Consider the following 21,430-nt stretch of genomic DNA (forward strand, 5'->3'; position numbering starts at 1 on the left):
AGCACACAAACAAATACTGATTCGTTTTATGTCCTAAGGTCATCAGTTCCACCAGTTTTACCACCAGTTCAAGTGGCCAAGTATTCGTTCAAAATGAGACAATTTGCACTGGTTTGATTTGATTGCTTATTATTTACTATCGAATTTTGCACGTATGATAGAGGTTAGTTTTTTTGGGTGCTCTCTGCTCTGCTTATATGTTTTGAGATAATAGTCACTAGCTGATTGAAATGTTCACATGAAGCCAAACAAAGAGATGACAATTTAGCTGGTTCCTTTAACTGTTTTTACTAATGATTTGACTCTTGTACCTAGCCTTGTTCCTCGAGAGATAGATCGTGGCTTTATAATCACTATTACTTAATTGCAATGTTTATTGGTGAGAACTAGACTTCACCTAAACTAAATATTATATGCAAATAGTGTAACTCCGAAAAACTCGTGAAAGACTTACAAGTCCATATTTCCGCTTTTAGTTTTGCACTTATTATGAATGACTCATCCGTTAACTTCGTCAGCGCCATTACTTGATAAAAACGAACTGGTATTCGAACAACGTGTTACTGACATGAGTAGGTGGCGCAGAAAGCTGGAAAAGGTCCCAGTCTTTTCATTAATGCCTCCAGAAACCTGCCTGACGAGTGCATTAAAACGCAACGTAACTGTCTAAACCGCCTGTGGCTAAACAGTTCAGTTACACTCATGTAGAAAACCAAGTTCTTATTCCTGGTCAAAAGCCTTTCTGACAATAGCCGGGGGTCCACAGTGTGTCATAAACCGTTAACTGGGCAAGTCCTCAGTGGTCTTCCAGAGATGACTCCACCGTTACACAAGGCTAACGTACCCAAACAAAACCCTTCACCGAATTAAAGCTGCAGGACACCATTGTACTGCTCAATAACGACATAATTATAGTGAGGCAACGCATACGCATTTGTGAGGAACCCGACCAATTGTAGCCGACATCAGAGATTTAGTTTTGTTTGTTGTAAACAGAGGGTAATACAAGTTCGAACAACGAAGCCTGGGAGAATGGCCGGATTAAACTGCCTATATATACCAGTGTCCGGAGTGTCCACGACAAGACTCCATAACGTGCCACCATTCCTGACGAGTCGGTCACTAGAAGCTTATCATGGCGACAATACAGGTCGTCTTCTGGTTAATGCTGGTACTCACTGTTCTATCCGGCATTTCCCATGGGGCTGCTCCTGACAAGGTAACTTTTACCCATCATGAAACGTGACTGTTATATATATACATATATATATGATTATTTCTGTGTGCTACTTTTGCAGAAAAAGCAACCAAGTAATTAATGTGTACATATTCCATCAGTTGTTGGTTTAATAATTATGGTGTAAAATGCACATAAGCTGTAAGCATGTTTTACATACTTGTAGGTGTAAAGACAATGAATGTGCAATGAAAATCGATCTAAGGAAGAATCTGTGTATTTTTCTGCACGCGTAGATGTTGCGTTAGCAAGTCAAGTTCAAATTCAGCAACCAAATACTTGAACAAACCAAATAGTTAGGCTGTTGATGACTTTTTAAGGAAATATAGAAGGTATTTTATAACATTGATACTTTAAAAAAAGCATTTTGTAAATTGATATGTTTTATTGTGTAATTTTAACGTATGAGCTATGTGTTAATGTATGACATGTGCTGCGAAGGTTGTTAGACCGGCTTGTTACAGACACGCCCTTCCTGTTACCAGCAATATGGAATCCGTACATATCCGCACAAAAAAAACTCCTTTAGCTATCCGTATTCACGCAGGAAAGAACCGTTTACACTTTTGTGAGTTTCTGTGGATGTTAAAAGCGACCCATAGTCGTGATGTCCAGATTTTGGTGTATGAAACAGCGGCACGAAAAGGGCAGAACTGACCCTGATCCCGAGTCGCTGTCAAATTGTTATATAATAGTGGCCCTAAACGTGGGATAAAGTCGCACCTTAAAACTGTTTGATGTTTCCTCACTCCCCACAATGGATAAGATGTACTTAAGATATTAGCCTCTAAGGATAAGAATGTTCATAGAAAAGAAAGATATCAGACTATATACCATATAAGGAAAGACAATAAACAAGAAAATGGACTAAATAGATGTAGAAAAGGAATCTTGACTCTGGCGATGTTTAAATGACAGTCGGGTGGTGCACTGGGTTGGAGAACCAGTGGTCGTGTGTTATGGTGTCGTGGCAGCATAGCTAGTAGGTCATGCATGACAACGGTGGTTGAAAACGTTAACAGGGCATTTGTTTCTCTTTCAGAATAACCTCTTTGCGTTGTTGAAGAAGTTAGATGCAGAATTATCCAGACGTGAGGTAATCGAATTATTTCAGACACAACTGCATTAAACTCTGTTAAACTGTAAAACCGGACTTAGAACAGGGAACATATGCCTTACTGATTAAGGAATGGTCATATCATATTAATTAATAACAATGTTTTCACAGATTATCCAGAGCCAGAATATCGTTAAAGGGATATTAAACATCTGTCTGGTTCGGCATTTAAATGAATTAAACGGCAAGAATTTTACGATATGTTCAAGCATAGTAAGGCCCATTTATTTTTTTCTCTAGCTTTCCCAAAGCCCGGATGACAACGGAACCTCCACGTGGTCCATTGACCCGGAAGTACAATGGCAACGTTCTCGGATGTACATCGTGAATGGACGAGAAGAACATCACGTGCGTATTTGTCATGTTTTTATTTTGGTGCTTAGATATATAAGCTATTTTGAGTGATTAAGATTAAGAGTTTGATGTAAGTCAAAATCGAAATTCTTCAAAAAATTCAAAATTCTTTAATAAATATTTCCTGTATTTGTTTTGCTGATGTTTAACGCTGTAAAATTTTAACTTAGAAGAAACTAGAATTCGCCGATCTTTCCCAGGTTCTTGGCAAATCTCCTAAATTAAAGGTTCAACTGGGCCAGCAAATGCTGCATTTGAACCTACAACCTTACCGGTCAGGGACCAACACGCTGGAACAAGAGCAAAGCTTTAGCGGAAGGAGTATACATGAGTATACAAGTATTCGAACAATGAGTCGCTAGGACCAGGTCCCGTATTTATCAAGCAACTTATGACTTAAGTCATAAATTTGAAGTCTTTAAAAAGCCAAACTCTGAACAGGAAAAGAACCCAAATTGCGGTTAGTACATTTTTCTGCGGTAAAGAATCAGTGTACAAATTTTAGCTTTCTAGAGCGAACCATTTTAATTTTAGCTGTCTTTGAATTTTTGACATAAGTCTGAAGAAGTTTGGTAAATACGGACAGAGGGTTATATCCAGTTTGAGCTGAAATACTAACGGAGCCAAGACAAAACGTCTCTGAGGATTACGAGAATTACGCTTGTCCATGCATGCAGTTAAGACTACTGCGTGCCTTTGGTGGACACAAGCCAGAAATAATTGAACGCCAGCTCATCTCCGTTCTTGGAAAGTTGATTTTGGTAATAATGCAATATTGAAACAGAATTTTTTGATAGGTTAAGCCTATTATTAAAAAAGAGGCTCCCACAATGTGTTTGATTTGGCCGAAGTCCAGTGCAGAATGTTATTCTTGAAACCCTAAATGATTGGCTTACATCAAGTGAAACACAATAAGCTTGAAAATCTCAGATAGTTTGGCACATCGCCAAGGTTTATAGTCTTCATTCAACAGTTGTTTACGTGAAAATACCGATAACAATAGTACAGAGATGTTTAAGTGCACACTAAACAGAAAACAAACTGCCCTATATAACTACATATATCATATTATTTACCTATTTATCCAAATTTGTTGTAAACAAGTGTCGTCATTTGGCGCAAATATCACCCAGGTACACGACCTGATATTTCTGGAGAGTAAACAACTATCGAGGGTGATACTGTTAATATGTCGTCATGTCACCATAACAAAGCCCTAATAGTTTAGTTTCCATTTGTATTGTTTATATTCCATCAATACCATCTTTTCATTCACTTGAGAAAGACCAAGTATGAAAGCTGAAACTTTGTCAAATTAAAGACAAATTACATGCAGAAGCACGCAAGTTTGCTTTGACTTTTTACATGAATGGATTTGCTCTCCTACAGTCAGCTGAACAAAACGTTACGCTGCGATTCACTGATTCCTGCCCAGTGACGTCGTGTATGTGTTCGTATCAAACTGTTGCCAACTTTGCACGGAATTTATTTCGCGAATCAGTTCCCGTACACTTCTCTCATCCTATCATTGAATAATTCAGCTATATATTCCACATACCACAATAAAACCGATCAGTGCAATAATAATAATAAAAAATACAAATAAACTCCACAACTGGCAACTGTTTGTGAAGTACTCCTCAAGGCGGGATGTAAGTTGTGTGAGGGAAGGCATCATACATCCCCGTACAATTATCACGAAAGGCAGTGAATGTGGCGAATTCTTGAATGTGGCGGTGATTAACAATCAAAAAAAATAAATAAATAAATAAACAGAGGAACAGGGCAATGCTGAATGTTGTATAAGTACACTATTCTTGAGTACGGTGTAAAACTTCTGTCAAATAAATAAATAAGTAAAACAACGCTAAATTTCGCCATTTTTGCACTCCGTTTAAAATTTCAGTCAAATAAATACAAAAAACAATGTTAAATTTCTCCATTTTTGCAATGATGTGTTTGTTTTTCTTTGTGAATGGCAAAAGTATGTCACAGTTGTTCGGTTATCATAATGCAGATGTTCTTTCCACGTAAAATAGGTTTTTCCTGATCTGTTACAGCAGTAGAAAAGCTTCAGGGTAAATTCTTGATATATACGTCCTGAAGTGCTAAAATTGTACATCCACATGTTCTGTAGCTATTTTGTGTCTCTGTTCCTCCTACATCCAGGTTGATGATTACAAACCATGGCTGACCATTCCACCTGAAAATAATAACGGGAATACAGATGAAATCCTCAGCCACAACGATAAGCTGCGGCTCAACTTGGAAGGTGAAAACCAGGAAGACAGGGTAAGGCATCAGAGTTATCTTCCCTTGAATCAGCTGAGCGTGTTACACACAAACCAAGGTTGCTGAAGCGGCCAACTGAGATTATCTGTCGTCTCCATCACTTTTGTTTCTGAGGGTTTTTAATATATTTCCACACGGCACTACTGATTCTCAAGCAACGTTTATGTATAATATATTTTTTGTTGGCCACAGAGGAGTTTTGAAACTCAAACCAGGTGATTTCTTCTCTGCGTGGATTGTCTCATTATCGTGACTTATTTTCTCAGATCAAATAAACTGACTTTTAGGACTTACACTCCCACATCAAACATGCTTTTTTCTCTCTTCCTTTGTCAATGAAGAAGGATGATGACGAAGAACGGGAAAAGAGGAAATACTTGTATCCAAAAGGATCATCGAATCTTTGGCCACAGGGGATTATTTTGTACAGGTTTGCCACGGATCAGAGAAGATTCGGTGAGTCGAATTCTCAACAATTAAATTGGCTAGTTAAACAGATTAGACAAAAATTTGTTTGGAAAAAAGAGAAACATCCACCTTTAGAGTACTCTATGAAAAAGTACGTCTTGTTTAACAAAATAATGATATGAAACAGCTAAAAAAGTTGAAACTTGCGTCGCCAAGATACCTAAACACCACAAACTGTCTTTGATTTCCAGACAACCAAGAAAGCTATGATGTCGTCAAGGCAGCCATGCGGTGGTACGAAGAGAACAGCTGTATAAAATGGCGAGAGGCGACCTCGCAGATGGAAAATTTCGTGGAGATTGGAAAAGGCGTCGGGTAAGGCTTTTTCACGTGACACCTAATTCAGTGGTATACGGTTTTCAGATCCAGGGCCTATTTTCCATGGCGGATGTATAATTAGGACAACAAGAAATTAATTTCTTAATTTTACATCAGTTTGGCAATTTTACCGCAAATTTGTAATTTTCAATGTAATATGCGAACAATTTCTGCTCTCTTTCCACTGTGAAGACCATCAAACCATTCTGCCTGTTCGCATTTGAAAATATCCTTACCCACATACACCAAGTGTAAACATACAATATGAATCTACCAAATTAGCTGTATTTCATTTAAGAACTAAAATGTCTTCATCCACATTGTTGTGTTTACAGTTGCAGCGCCAACATTGGGAGAAGCGTGCAGAAGAGCATCATGACATTGGAAGAACCTAGATGTCTCACGGTAAATAAGAATATCACTTGAAAAGCTTTGTTTAAAGGCTTAACCAACACCGTGGTCGTTGGTGGAGTGGATACGATAATACAGTAGTATAGGTTGCCGAACGGTGTCCAAGATGGGACGTCGTGAACAAAGAACATCTTATGTCATGAGTAGTGTACATGTACACATGTGTGCTCGTGATTGTTTTCGTTCATGACACTGTCTCATGAACATGGTCATGTTTAGGCTTCCATCATGAACACGCCGACGATGACTATAGCTGGCATTGTATCGTGTAATAAAGCAACGTTCTTGTTCTCAAGCTCACGACAGTTTCGCACGAAGTATGCCACTGTTTAGGCTTCAATCACGAATCAGTAATAAACGAAATGTTTCTGTTAATCGGTTCACCACTGCTCTGCACGAAAAGGGCCATTGTTTGGGCATCCATCACGACCATGTCCGCAATGACTAGCTATGCAGCAGTAATGAAGGCAATGTTTCTGTTTTTCAGTTCACGACTGTTTTGCACGAAATGGGCCATTGTTTGGGCTTCCATCACGAACACGTCCGTAGTGACCGTGACAAGTACGTTGATGTGATTTACAGCCGACTTCAGGAGAAACCCGGGGGTACCAACTGGGGCAAGTCGAATACCATAAACTACGCCCCCTACGACCTGGGATCCACTATGCACTACAGCCTATACGTGAGTAAAACATTATTTGGAGCCTTAAACACCCAGACCAGGGTAGCCGGGCAATGTGTAACTGCTCCAAGGAGAATCCATGTTTACGACCAATAGTGATAGAGACTTAGACGGAACGACCCCATCCAGTGACCACCATCAATCTCCTTCACTGACGTCACATAAAAGGACCATGGTCATAAAGGTGACATATTGCGGAGACGCCTACGGCATTACACACCAATAAAATACTAAATGGAAAAGGTCAAACAATTATTCCAAAGGTCTGAAGTTCAAACCTACGCCAGAAATCCCACTTCATGCATACAGCCCTATAGCGAAGATTTCCCACATCTCACATCTACTACCTGCTGACTAGACAGATGTTATAGTCGACACAAACTAAATCTGTCTACTTAGAATATTCATATATTAACTACCTGCAAGGTTTATCTCTAGTAATTCTACCTTTCTCTGTCTTGCCTTCTTTGTGTGTATTACCTAAGAAGGAATGCGGCCTGCAATATTAGGATTCTTGGTTTGTTCCTGTTAAGTCCCATCCACTGAAATGCAGATTAACTGCGCTCATATATTTGCCACGATGTCCTAAATGTTCTATTTCTATAGATAATAGTAAATCAGACCATATTTTCCACTGTGTGTATATGAGATTTTCTTACAGGCGGGCTCTTTAGAACAAGGGAAGATGGCAATCATCCCAAAGAACATGGAGTTAGACTTCTTGGCTACAACACACAGACCCTCCACCATGTCTTTCTACGATCTCTTCTCTATCAACTACGCATACGAATGTGCAGGTCAGAACTGAATCAATTAACCAACCAGACTGCATGTTGGTATCTTATCTATAGTGTAATTGGCCGTATCAACCTAACTTATGTCTTAGTTTATGAAACTCAGTAGGTGTCAGATGTTAAATCTTTGCATTGACACATACTTAAAAAAGCTTGGACATGAAATGCTCCTTTAAACATCAGAATGACAAATTGTAGTTCATTTTTACTTACGGCGCATCAAGAGTTTCGAATTTAAATTTAATGCAATCATTGTGCGATTATATCCCTTTACATATACGCCTTTGAAGACAATAGCATGTACAGTTAAAAAAATAACAAGAAGAGCACTTTTTGAGAAATTCGATTACACTAAATAAAAGGCTATTAACACTGTGGAATATATACACAGGGCGTAATTGTAGATTGTCCGCACTTATAAAGTGCGGACAGAGGCCTCAGTGGCCGTGGTGGTTAGCGTGCCAGTGGGGCGCAATGGCCCAGGAGCCTCTCATCAATGCAGTCGCTGTGAGTTCAAGCCCAGCTCATGATGGCTTCCTCTCCGGCCGTTATTGGGAAGTTCTGCAAATGGTTATAGGTTTCCCCTCTGCCCAGTCTCCTCCAACCATAATGCTGGCTGTTGTCGTATAAGTTAAATATTTTGAGTAAGGCGTAAAATACCAATGAAATAAATAAATAAATTTTAAAGGAACGATTGGCATGTACATGATGTCTACTAATTTACGTGATTGCAGAAAAATGTAACCCCGAACCAGCCTGCCGAAATGGAGGGTTCAAGAACCATAAATGCCAATGCGTTTGTCCAGAGACGTTGACCGGAGATCTTTGTGAAGCTGTCGAAACCGGTAATGTCATCAACATTTTAGATACAAAAAATGGGTATACTTGTTCATCACTATCTTGAGAAAGCTTACTTACAGTATAAATAAAAATGGTAGTAGATACTTACAGCATCATTTTATTTTGTAACTTTTTGTGCGTTTAATGTTGTTGGTGTTCCACATTTTTTCTATAGAGCATCTACTAATTCAGTGGTGATATACATGTATAAAACTCAACTCTGTATTTCTGCAGCAAAACACGAATTTAACAGATCATATAGACCTGACGTCGATAGGCACTTATCATTCACTTACCTTTGATTCTTTTTTTCATTCCAGACACAACATGTGGCGGAATTATAAACCTTGCAATGGACGAAGAGGTGAAGATATTCTCACCCAATTCCCCTGCTAACTACAATGTCGGGGCAAACTGTGGCTGGTTAATAAAGGTAAGATTGACTGATTGCTTGGTTGATGAATGTATCATGTTTATCTGTGATCATAGCTTGCGTAAGGACTTGAGTGGTAAACTCAGCCCCGTGTAGCCTAATTTATCATGGTTCTGCTCTGTGACATTTCAGCCATTAGGGATTGGTTTACTGTTCTATGCGGTATACGTGGCAATGTAGCTCATGGGTTTGAACCCACCTTCGGCAAGTTCTGCTCTAAACGTTTTTTATTTTTTTTTTTTGAGTTTTGTCAATTTTACCTGCAGTGGTGCATTGGGTAAATTTGAGTCCTCCACTTTTATATCTATCCGCCATCTTGTAAGGGGAATATTCTAAGGCACAACAGAACGAATGAAGCAAATAAAAAAATATAGCTTTGTTCAGCGGTGTTATTGGTTGTCCCAGAGAGGGAGAGAGAATAAGTGGTGGCGTTTATATGAACTTATCGGATGGTAATATTTAATGTTATTGACAAAACTGTATTATAGACACGGTCAGTATCTGGAAAAAGTTTGTTACCAACGTTACCAAGACTATCAAGATTAAATAAATCAGTATTACAATAACACCTGTTATTGTGAAGATCACTCATTTGCGTTATGTTCACGTTCGAATCCAGCTCTCGCTGTTTTAGTTGCGGCTTTAAGACTTCGGTTTTCTCCGTGCGGTCCGCTTTCTCCTACCCATAAAACTTATCGCAATTGTCAGCGGTGAAAAATTCTTGAGCAGAGCCTAAAACACCAATAAAATAATTAAACGAAGTTCTCATGAACGTATTTCAAATTTTCTGTTGAAATTCGATTTTGTCTGGCGAAAAGATTTTGACCTGAAGGCGTTGAACACAAATCAAACAATCCTTAGTTTTATGCAGGTCATCGAAACCAAGACCAAAAAGTTTGAATTCAACTGAAGCCTGGTGTAAAGTGTTAATACAACATTTCAGTGTTCCCTTTGTCCTTTATTTTCCTATGCGCAGGGTCCGGAATTGTCGGTGATATCAATGGACATGATCACATTTGATATTCCACCTCAACGAGGCTTCAACTACTACACTGGAGAGTACGAGGACGTATGTACCCATCACCTCGAGGTTCGCTACAATCTGATTGGTCAGCCGGGACCAATGTAAGTTATAACGAATCTGTTGATTGGATAGTAAGCCTCTTCTGGAAACACAGAGTGAGTGAGTCAGTGAGTGCTTTTTTTCTGTCGTATGGCGACGAAGGATGTGCTTCCTTGTTGCAGGACGGATTTCCACCGTTCTTTAATCTAGTGCTGCTTCACTGAAACGCCTTACCGAAGGCAAGTAAGCCGTCCCGCCCGAGCCATTATACTGATACAGGTCAACCAGTTGTTGCACTACCCCTTCATGCTGAATGCCAAGCGAGAAAGTTACAACTTCCTCTTTTAAGGTCGCTCTATCAACTGTCCTATCGGGGCCGGTTCGTTTTTACAGAAACCTCTTACCGTTTCTGCTGTGCATTTGAAGGACAGATCATTGTGAAAAAGGAATATGCTGATAAAAGTCACGTAAACAATCAGAATGACTTCAAATGATACAAATGTTTTGTCATCCAGGTATTGCGGAAAGAACTGGCAGCGTGGTCCGATCGAGGCCACCACTGACGGAGAACCCAGCCGGATGTTAGTTCGCTTTAACTCTACAGGCAGAACGTCCACCGGGGCTGGCTTCCGGGGAGTCATTAAAGCTACCCCTGTGGGTAAGTCGTGGTATTTGGGCACAAGGTATCGTCAGCAGTTACAAGGATGGTAATGTTCATAACCTTACAGATCTGTTTTAGGACATACTATCAACCTGTAAATAATGAATAAAATAATGGTAAATAAAAACTGAATACCGTATTTTGATATCATGTCAAACAGAATACTAACCACGAAATGTTACGAGAAGTTGCTAGAAGGTTCTTCACAAGTTCCACTTCAGTCAGATCTTGAAAATCAGCAGTGATTATGTACACATATCACGCATTAGCCCCTTCCTGCTTTGTTAACGTTTATTTATCTTAATATTGTAATTGTTTGGCAGATGTCGTGGTAAAGCTATTAAGGGCCTCCGTGGTGGAAGGTGGATAGCACTCCAGCCCGGTGCAATGACCCAGGAGCCTCCCACCAATGCAGTCGCTGTGAGTTCAAGTCGAGCTCATGCCGGCTTCCTCTCCGACCGTACGTGGGAAGGCCTGTCAGAAACCCGCGGATGGTCGTGGGTTTCCCCCTAGCTCTGCCCGGTTTCCTTCCATCATAATTCTGGCCGTCGTCGTATAAGTGAAATATTCTTGAGTACAGTGTAATACATCAATAAATAAATAAAATAAATAAATAATTATTCGGCCCAATGTTACGCTGCCACTGACCATATGACCTTTTTTGACAGGATGTCGGTCAGACCCCTGTCAAAATGGCGGCTCTTGTACTGACAAGAAGACGGGTCCAAGCTGTAGATGCCCAAGAGGATTTGCTGGTGACTTCTGTGAATTGCTAGGTATGTGCTAGCTTTACACTTACATCAAACGTTATTAACACAAGTTAACACCTTTTTGGGGGGTTATTCGTATAATATCGGATCCAGTCTATAAAGCTTTTACACAATGTTTGAACCGAAATTGTATAAATACCAGTATTTCATGGCTACTGTTATTGTTTTATAGTAAATCCTAACCTTGTAGCAGCATATAGACAAACTTTGTGGTCAAATCCGTATTTTCCGTCGATTGTTCCTCTGATCCTCTGGCTTCTCTAAAACGTCTTGATGTTCACGTCATCGGGGGATTATTCTGAAATTGGAGAACGTTGTCCGGCTAAAACACGTCGATCCGAGCGGTGAACTCTTTTCTTCTCTGTTGCAACGCGTCTCTGTTTCTGTATATTTGAGTTTACAAAGCAACGAAGTAGTTCACAAGTAGGCCTACTACAGAATGATATCGAGAATAATGTCTTTTTACACAGCTATGGACCGTCTTGGGTAGGCGGGAAATGTTCAGCGATTTAATGACCATTGGGCTGACCGGACTCGCCATCTGCCGAGAAAATTCCGCCAAACTGTTCTCCTTTCAATGCGATTGAGTCTCCCTGTAAATTGTTAATTCATTCACTAAATCAATGACTAAACATGACTGTCTGTTTCAGGTTCAGCCACAATTTTCTGTGACTTTGACAACCAAATTAACTGCTTTTTCACCACCGATACGGCCGCCCCTCAGAAATGGCAGTTCAACTCCGTAAGTTTAATATGAACATACTAGTACGAAATGAAAATCTCTTCTTATTGCTAAAACTAGGCTGGGTGTCAAACGATGAAAGGTGTTTTATTACCAAAAAATATTTTCTGTCAGAAAGCATAGATGTGTTTTTCCAATTGTGATGATACCTGCAGGCCTGTGTAAAGTCCTTGTTTCCAAACATAAAGCCGGAATTGCACTTCAAAATAAATATAATATCATCATGAAATACCACATGATGTTAAATATCAGAGATGTAAATTTATGTCTTTATTATCTTTATGTTTAGGGTGGAACGCCATCCCCCGGTACTGGTCCCACGGCAGGATTCGGTGGGGCTGGTATGTACGCTTACATGGAGGGTAGCTTCATTCCAACCGGTGACTACGCCAGATTGATGTCATCACTTCTGAAACGTGAGTTATCTCCCCATAGTTCTGTCGTTCATCCTCGTATACGTGGTTGGCCTGTAGCATTACACTTCTCTGACATATTACTTCGCTGTGAAACTTTACTAGTCTAAGAGTCGCACACCTTGGCAGTAAGGGACAGTTGTCTATAGGAATTCCCTGGATTTAGTTAGCATGCATCTGTGTACGTGGTTTACTGCACTCGTGCCACATCCTATATAGGCGCTCGCGTCTGTACAAATCTAAAAGAGCGTGGAGTAGTCATCCAGGGTTAATTTGGTAGTATATGTATCGGCACGTAAAAATTCTCATAAGGCGCACAAGAACTATTATCAGTTCCACAGGAGGCATTAACTTTGCCTACGAATGAAGCTTAGCTGTATCCCACGAAATGCTGATTCTGACATATTCGCCCGATCGTTCATGTGCAATCCGTCATAAACATAGAGCAGTTCTGTCGCATATAGGTTAAGTCTATTACTGTTGAAATCTTTCACATCTTATTGTGCTCGTTTTCACAAAGCTATGGTCTGCTTACTCCACGTATCACCACCTCCACTTTCCCCATTAGCAGAATGACCCAGACTGATGATCAAGAAAGAAATTTTAAATAAATTACATAAGAAATATCAATGAGGTGTGTGTGTCTTCTCTTTTTTTTACCAGCTGGGGCACGTTGTGTTGATTTTTACTACCACATGTACGGCGCTGACGTAGGGCAGCTCTTGGTTAAAGTGCTTGAAGACGGACTAGAGAGAGTGGAGCTCCGCCTAGCGGGGGATCAAGGCAACGCCTGGTTCAACAGGCAGCTGATGGTGGACGCTCAGAAGCCATACAGGGTAAGGAGGATTACGATCCTGTAGCCAGGCGCCAGTATCTGAAAACAGGCTCTCCAGCTAATTCAACAGCGCTATTTCCTTTATTTCGTTCAAAATTTAAAACTTCATTCCAGTTCATTTAGTTCGAATGTTGATGGATCTGTCTTGGTTCAATAATCAGCATGTTATCTACTTGGGACCAAAATGAGCGCTTACACTGCATTTTATATTCTGAAGCCAAATACGACTTGTTGGAATTGGCCCAGGTTTGTAAGGACTAAGTGAAAAACAAAACTTAGAGTGGACAGTGCGCGATTTCACTCTTCGTTTTCTGCTCCTAGAAGACGAGACACTTTTCAATGGGAATTACGGTTACTTTTATGCTTTTCATGAGGACTGCTAATGCGTCAAATGTCACAAAGTCGCGTCACTCGTGGTCCAACCACAACATGGTTTTACGTAAGAAAACAATTCTGAAAAACATTGAAGCTTCCTAGACTGAGTGACTTCGGCTACTCAGCTACAGGCTCCCCATTTCCCGGAAGACGCCTGTGGACATAACCTGCGTAAAACACGACTGAATAATGAATGACCATTGTGTACGTCAGCTGCATGGAGTGTCTGATACTGTTGACACCAGTGCACCAAACACGACACAAATCCGTTTTAACCCTGGCCGCTTTCTTTGTTCCAGATTTAAATGCAGACCGTGTTCTGTTTGTCTGGTGAAAGTGTGTATTATTTTGCTCGAAGTCAGGATCACTGCCTGTGTACACAATACTGGAAACGGTTCCTGACAAGACTGACACAATCATACAAACAACCATGTTGATGAAGCTCTGTTCAGCTCAATGTCATGAATGCATCTGATGGTTTATTTATTGGTGCTTGCATATATTCTAAAAGTGTACTATCTGCATAATCAGTCATCAAAGGCTGTACAAACCCATGTTATGATGAATTCTTCTGTGTCTGCTGCGTTTTATTAAAAATTCCATACCGTTGTTTTGATGCAAACAGCTATTGAGAGTTGCACGCACTCTGCACACACGCGACTTATGCAAATATGTTTCCTTAAAGGTTATCGATCTGATTTTTATGGATCTATGTCTAATATTTCAGTCGACATTGGTATGAAGCTCGTAAATATGTTGTTTGAGGTACACAGTTAAACCTTTTATCAATGTATGACATTTCCTTTCCAGATTATCTTTGAAGCCATCCGGGGATCAGATTTCCAGTCGGATATTGCACTAGATAACATCCAGATTGATCTGAGGAGATGTGGAGAGCCGCTGACCACACCACCACCAACAAATCCGCCAACGACCAGACAACCAACAAATTCGCCAACGACCAGACAACCAACAAATCCGCCAACAACCAGACAACCAACAAATCCGCCAACAACCAGACCACCAACAAATCCGCCAACAACCAGACCACCAACAAATCCGCCAACAACCAGACGCCCAACAATTCCGCCAACAACTGCTCCCCTCAGTAAGGTTCCTTTGTGCAGTGGATTTAAATCTGAGCGGTTAGCAGTGAGAGTTTAGTCATCTGAGGAAAATAATATATAGCTCGCGCCATAAATATTTTTTCATATTTTAAACATATTTTGCCAAGCTGCTTTGCAAACATACTGCACGCCCATGTATTAATATCATAAAATTATGCAACGCATGTACACCAATACATCACTTGTTCCTAAAAAAGGTAAATTTTACAGCTTCAGACTTTCTGCAAATGGATTGCTACAAACAATGCCAATATATCATATTTCTTCAAAAAGAAATTATTTTGTTGTAGGAGCTTGTGACTCCTCGCCATGCTTGAACAAAGGTAGATGTCGTCAAAATAACAGTCCGAAAGGATACACTTGCAAATGTCGAAGAAAATACACCGGTCAAAGATGTGAACTAATAGGCAAGTCACCGTGTTACACACCATATTGCCGATCTGTTAAATATTATGTAAGCTTGATATAAACATTTTGTGATGGAAGGCTGCCTCGGAGTTGCCTGTCAGATATTGAAGCTTTTCAATCCCTTAAAAGTTACCAAATATTTACAAAGTTCCGATGGAAAATTACCAAAATCTTGGAATGCATGGGTCTATCCCATTTCTGCATCCAAAGTAATGTACTCATTGTATAGGTTGTAACGTCATGTATTCCTTGTTACAGGTACTGGGAATTATTTCTGTTACTTCGGGCAGACAGCTAAATGCCCTTTCACCATTGATCAAACAAGCCCAATAAAATGGCAGAAAAGAAAGGTGAGAAATTTGATTAAATGAATTCTTTTTAGCCTTCTGCTTCATACTGGTGCCTTGTGGCCACTATAAACCCTGGAAAAATCTAACAGACCGCCTCGAGCAATGGCGTTTTACACAAAGGGCTGTGTTTTCGTGGTCACTATTTTGATATCACGAGTGTGGCTGCCAATCGATCTCAATTTAATTGTTCTCCTTTTATTGTAATATTACGTCAAACTAATAGCCATTTTTATCGTATTTAGCTGCAGCATAGGTTCACAGCCTTTGGTAGGTGATGGAAAATAACCTCAGAAAATAAAAAAGTAGTCCAATCTTAAAGTATCACATAATGTGGATGATTTGTGAATACAAAATGGGACAAATGACAGCACATTCAGTTGAATGTCTGACTTGATTGGCTATAATTTCTGCGATTTATTACACGCCCATGGACAGTTTCATATGCTCGTGTCATCGGAGAAAGTCTGAATTGTTCATGAAAAACTTTACTTCAAGTTGTAATCTCTGGAATTTATGGAGCAATCGTATAAGTGCTATTACTGGGGAGTTAGTTCCGTGTAGCGAAAGATATCCCATAGATGGTGACGATTTTGTATGCTGTGACCCGGAATAAATCCAGGCTGAATTCCACTTAATCATCCTTTTATCTTATCTTCATCACACTTCCGATTGTTGCTGATTTATTTTATGAAATCGTAGTGTCTACATTTTTTTTATTGGATATATGTATGAATTTTACCGATTTATATTCGGTGATTACTGTATTGCCGTTTTGTCAGAGTATTTGTCGATTTGTCAGGCAATTGCCGATGTCTGGTAATCCCAGGAATGCAGAGACTTTACGAACATCTGTACTCGCCTAGATTATACGTGGGTATGCATGAAACTGCTATATGTATAAGAAAACATGCATACCAAAACAATCATGCAGAGTGAAAACGTTCGTGACAGATTCAGAATATACACCTATAGATTTAGGCGATGTGAGTGCTTAATAATTATGCTGTTCATATAGGGTCCCACAAGGACAGCACGTACTGGGCCTTCAAGTGGGATGGGAGGGAAAGGACCATACCTGTACATTAACGCTGCTGGAAAATCCCCAGGACAAACGGCGGCATTCACCTCAGCTCTGCTGGATGGTAATTATTCTCTTTACACTTATCTTTGGTGGTTTATTTTGGACTTTTTTTTTAAATGGTCTGGTGATTATTGACGTGGAACGTCCATTATAGTTGACGATTGACACACGAATGTCTATTACAATGTCTGAATTAAATACATAAGTTGAGAATACATGATCTTATATTGTGTCATTTTCAAGCGTAAATAATGTCGGTTATTTACTTATTTAACCATATTCGTCTTTATATTTTTCTATATATGCGTATTTTCACTGTTTTAAAGCACCTAATTGGTAGAATTTTGACATGAAACAAATCTAACAACATTCACATCAGTTCAGAAAAACACCATTTTTACAGCACCGCACCATGTTGTTTTGAAACTGACTCTCACGTTTTATTCGACATTTAGATACAGTGGGCTTCCATAGGGTCCATAGGGTGCTGTACAGAATTACAGCACCATGACTATTCTTATTACCTTCCAAATGACGGTATATACATGTACGTATATCGTCACTGAGCTTTTGGTCCCAAGTATTCCAAGGAAACATTAACCATTGAGTTGCTGTGTAAGCTGATGCAGTTTCTGTATTATTGTAACCTGGTAATCATTAACAGTATCCTAATTATATTTGTATATTTTCAGCATCGCCCAGATGTCTCAAGTTTTGTTACCATATGTACGGCGCCACCATGGGCGCGCTGCAGGTCAAGTTCGTTCAAGGTATATACGAAGCAGTCGTGTTCTCTGCGTCTGGTAATCAAGGCAACTGGTGGCGAACGATGAAAATGACGATCAACAGTAACATCCCTTACAAGGTAGGTTTGTCCCCAAAGCGAAATCTTTACACATTTATATACTTAGATAAGCTAGATCTAAGAATGAGTGAATGATTATGGCTTAACATCTCATCGACAATATTTCGGCCATACCGAGGCGACCACATAAATAGAAAGAGAAACATGATTATGGATATGAGGGCACAATGCGAATAAAGCTGCCCTAAATCCCCCACTCTGTTTTTGAGTTTGTTACGCATTTTTATGTATTTCAATATTTCTAGGAGAAAAATTGTGAATAGTCCGTTGTGAATTAGAACATACTTGTTTTACTGCTCATTTCAGATAAAGATCGCGATTTCGTCAAGCATTTTGTATCCCTTTCAATATTTTCATATGGAAATTTGTGAAGACTCCGTTGTGATTTAGAACATACCTGTTTTACTGCTCATTTACAGATAAAGATTGTTGCGATTCGGGGAGCAGGTCAACAGTCAGACATTGCCATCGACAGTCTTAAGTTAACCTACGGGCGATGTGCAAATGTCCCTCGCTCAACCATGATTAAACGTGCCCTTACAGCAACCAATATGCAGCCCCCTACGAACGGACGTAAGTAACGACGCCACAACGTCAACTAACACCAATCTTCTTAAAAGAGCATTCTGTCACCTTAGACTTTGCTATCAGTATTCATTTGTACTTCGGTATTCACTTAACAAGAAAGGCTTTTTTGCTAGACATTCGTAGCAATTATATACACATTAATTACATTGCTTAATTCAAAAATGTGTATGATGGTGAAATCAAAACATAAATATAATAGGTAATGTACCTATCAATTTATGTTCATGTTCTAGGCATTATTGACCAAGTCACTTGTACTTTCGATGAGAAAACGCTTTGCAAGTTTTCTCAGGTGAATATGGACGACGAAGACTGGACGCTGAAGCATGGCCCCTCCCCAGGCCAGGGAACCGGGCCTCTCGGGGACCACACGGGCAAAGGTTATTACCTCAGTCTGCAAGCCTCTGATTCTCAGGTAATAAACAAAAACTGTGTTTTTATCTGTATATGGCAACAGTTGCGACTGAAAACTCATAAATACTACGTACAAAGTATCAAAATAGTTCTATGGGTTTTGGTTTTAGTTAAACAAAACAGATCTTGTGAAAAGCTTAAAATGCTTGTCAGAAGTTGGTGAATATAAAGCTGAATATAAAGAGCTAACGCCCTCTTTAGTAACCGAGTAATTTTCAGTAACATTTTTGGGACAGTAGACAAGCATAAATTGGCTGAACCGTTGTGATATATGGTAAACAATGTCCATACCGATGTTAAACCCCTAACAAGAGAATATTTGAGGAAATGGTCACGCGCAAAGCGGGAGAGTTATCAAACGACAAACGTTTCCATTGTTTGCACTCACGCAGTAATTGGATGAAATTTGTGTGCACGGGATGGCCTTGTGTTAGAACAAACCAATTCATTGAATGTGCTTGGTGACATGAATACTTCAGCTTATTAAAGGTGGTTTTGTCCGTATTTTCATCATATAATATTATAAAACTGTATGATGTGATGTTTCAGGCCAGTGGACAGAAAGGCACCATCGTCAGCGACATCTTACCGTTCGGAACTGACACGACTTTGTGTCTGTCCTTCTGGCACCACATAGAGGGCGCCACTCCGGCCAAGCTTGCCGTGAAAAAAGTGTGGCAACAAGAGTTCGTCACGGGTAAGATAACAGACGGGTTGTTCTTGTGCAACGTAAGGATATGCATGCGTGTATGACACGTGATTGAGTTCGAAAATTGTGTTTTATAACCGTGTCTTGCTCAGAAAGAAAACATGCCTTAACATGAATGCTCGAGAAATGCTTGTCAGGCTAACTTTTGGTTAAACAACAATAAAACATGAAGACAAGAATGATTTCATATGCAGTGGTATTATATTGTCCAATCTTAAGAATAAAAAGGACAAATGAAAACACTAGATAAAAGGACCTTCTTGAAAACGACGGTTGTCTCTATTAAAGCAAGGAAACAAGCAATGTAGTATGTACACGTTCTGGAAACGTATTTACATGTAAACTGACAAAAAGTCACTAACTGATTCAAACTGTTTTCGATTTTACAAATATTCTTGCTTTATGCTGTAGAAGATTCTCTCCTGTGGCTCTCCGATGGATCGTCGTCCACACGATGGAGACAGGTCAAGGTCACTCTGGAGCCATCCGCTGACTTCCGGGTAAGTATGGGTAACAACCAGGGTTTTTCACATTAGTTGTTTTTCGCTTTTAATGACAAATGTTTCATGCTCATCTGTGTTATCTACGCATATTGCCAGTTAAATAACATTAGTTATTACGCCTGTACTACTCCATGTTTTTCTGTGTGTTTCGCTTTGATTTGTTACCTCTTTTTCGGATGCCCGGACAGATATAGTGCTATCAAGAATGTTTACAGGGACAGCTAAGAGCATTTTATTGTGTCATTTCCTATAATCACTGCTAACCATTCTGTCTGTTTTTACAGTTAATCTTTGAGGGAACATTGGGAGAGCAACAAAATGGCATAGGCCTTGATGACGTCAGCATTCGAAGGGGTCCCTGTAGATCAGACTAAAAAACGTAAGTCCTGCACGTCATCACTTACATGGTCATCTTAAGTATGACGTAACGAAATAATAGGGGAGATTCGAGTTGGAACTCATCAAAGGTAAAAACAGTCCTACTGCGTCATGTGAATGGTGAGAAATGTTAGGCAACCGCTCTTGACATTAATTTACCGTTCACTTTCTCACCCTTTTCAGTGGCACACCTCTTTCCTTTAGGAGCTTCTCAAGTTCACAAACCTCCAGATTCTCAATCTTCTCTACCATTCCTCCATTCTACATTACGTTTTATGAGACTTTTCTCAAACGTCCATATTATAGCGAATGTGATTAGATATAGTTGCCTAACATTTTTGATGGGTCACATGATAGAGTTGCAATTTTTCTACCTTCAACGATAACAGCGTTCGAGCTCGAAACTCCCCTGTTAAATTCATTGTATTTGGTGAATGAAAGAAGAACATTTATCTAATTTGCACTGTGAATTTCTCTTGATATTTTCAAGAAAAAGCAAATTTTATCTCTAGTATCATTCGATATAGACGTTCTTAAAAATCTAAGCCATTAGCATTTGACAGAGTTGGACGATTGGCCACGCCATTTAAGAAGTTAAAATATTCCTGAATACATTCTTTAATAATCATACATGTGTTTTTATATTTCAGGTAGCCAATCTACTTAAAGGTAAAGCGAATCTTTGAAGAGTATTGAACATTGGACCTAGCGTAAACACAGTGGCAGCGTCCGACTTTACTAAAGCGGCTCAACCTCACCACAGTGACAAAAACAACCAGTCAGTTTGATAATCCAGCCACATAACAAGCTCACATGCTTTTCAGATGTCCCTAACATTGTGATAAGCAATTTGACGTGCAGATCACATATTTTCATCATCAAAAGAAGTCGTTTATTTTTGTATGTTTTTGAATATTGCCTATTATGTCATGTTTATATATTCAATAAATGATGTTGAAATAACTGTCAACAATTGCTTCCAGTGACAGTTCATTTGAGTTTAGTCCCAGCCTATTTTTAAGCCGCTGTCACTGTTTGTGAGGCCTTGGTAACAATAAGGTTTGGCAGCGAGCCTATTCTATCCTCCATCATTTCTCGTGAGGCTTTGGTAATAATAAGGTTGGGGTAGGAGCCTATTCCTTCCGCTCTCATTCATTTTGAGTCTTTGGTAACAGTAATGTTTGGCTGCGAGCCTATTTTTT

At 39.6% G+C, this 21,430-nt stretch overlaps 1 protein-coding gene across 1 annotated transcript; it reads left to right on the forward strand.

Annotated features, from left to right (window-relative positions):
* Positions 1-1,135: 1,135 nt before the first annotated feature.
* LOC135472454 (MAM and LDL-receptor class A domain-containing protein 1-like) lies at positions 1,136-20,931 on the forward strand. Its single transcript, XM_064751970.1, has 27 exons — positions 1,136-1,219; positions 2,280-2,333; positions 4,878-5,000; positions 5,288-5,456; positions 5,660-5,783; positions 6,122-6,191; positions 6,685-6,879; positions 7,541-7,676; positions 8,408-8,518; positions 8,834-8,946; positions 9,923-10,071; positions 10,525-10,667; positions 11,339-11,446; positions 12,091-12,182; positions 12,472-12,598; positions 13,259-13,431; positions 14,616-14,913; positions 15,223-15,339; positions 15,599-15,690; positions 16,706-16,832; positions 17,464-17,636; positions 18,056-18,209; positions 18,458-18,639; positions 19,188-19,335; positions 19,759-19,847; positions 20,135-20,233; positions 20,883-20,931. Exons 1-26 carry the CDS (start codon positions 1,136-1,138, stop codon positions 20,222-20,224), a joined length of 3,441 nt encoding a protein of 1,146 aa, XP_064608040.1. The 3' UTR covers positions 20,225-20,233; positions 20,883-20,931.
* Positions 20,932-21,430: the final 499 nt, after the last annotated feature.

The sequence above is a fragment of the Liolophura sinensis genome, chromosome 8 (genome assembly GCF_032854445.1).
Source record: "Liolophura sinensis isolate JHLJ2023 chromosome 8, CUHK_Ljap_v2, whole genome shotgun sequence".
NCBI lineage: Eukaryota > Metazoa > Mollusca > Polyplacophora > Chitonida > Chitonidae > Liolophura > Liolophura sinensis.

Bases quoted from the DNA above. Each gene is read 5' to 3' on its own strand.
- LOC135472454 (XM_064751970.1), top strand. From the start codon at position 1,136: ATGGCGACAATACAGGTCGTCTTCTGGTTAATGCTGGTACTCACTGTT. The intron at 5,457-5,659 runs GTGAGTCGAATT...TTTGATTTCCAG, and splicing joins CACGGATCAGAGAAGATTCG to ACAACCAAGAAAGCTATGAT. The intron at 6,880-7,540 runs GTGAGTAAAACA...ATTTTCTTACAG, and splicing joins CTATGCACTACAGCCTATAC to GCGGGCTCTTTAGAACAAGG.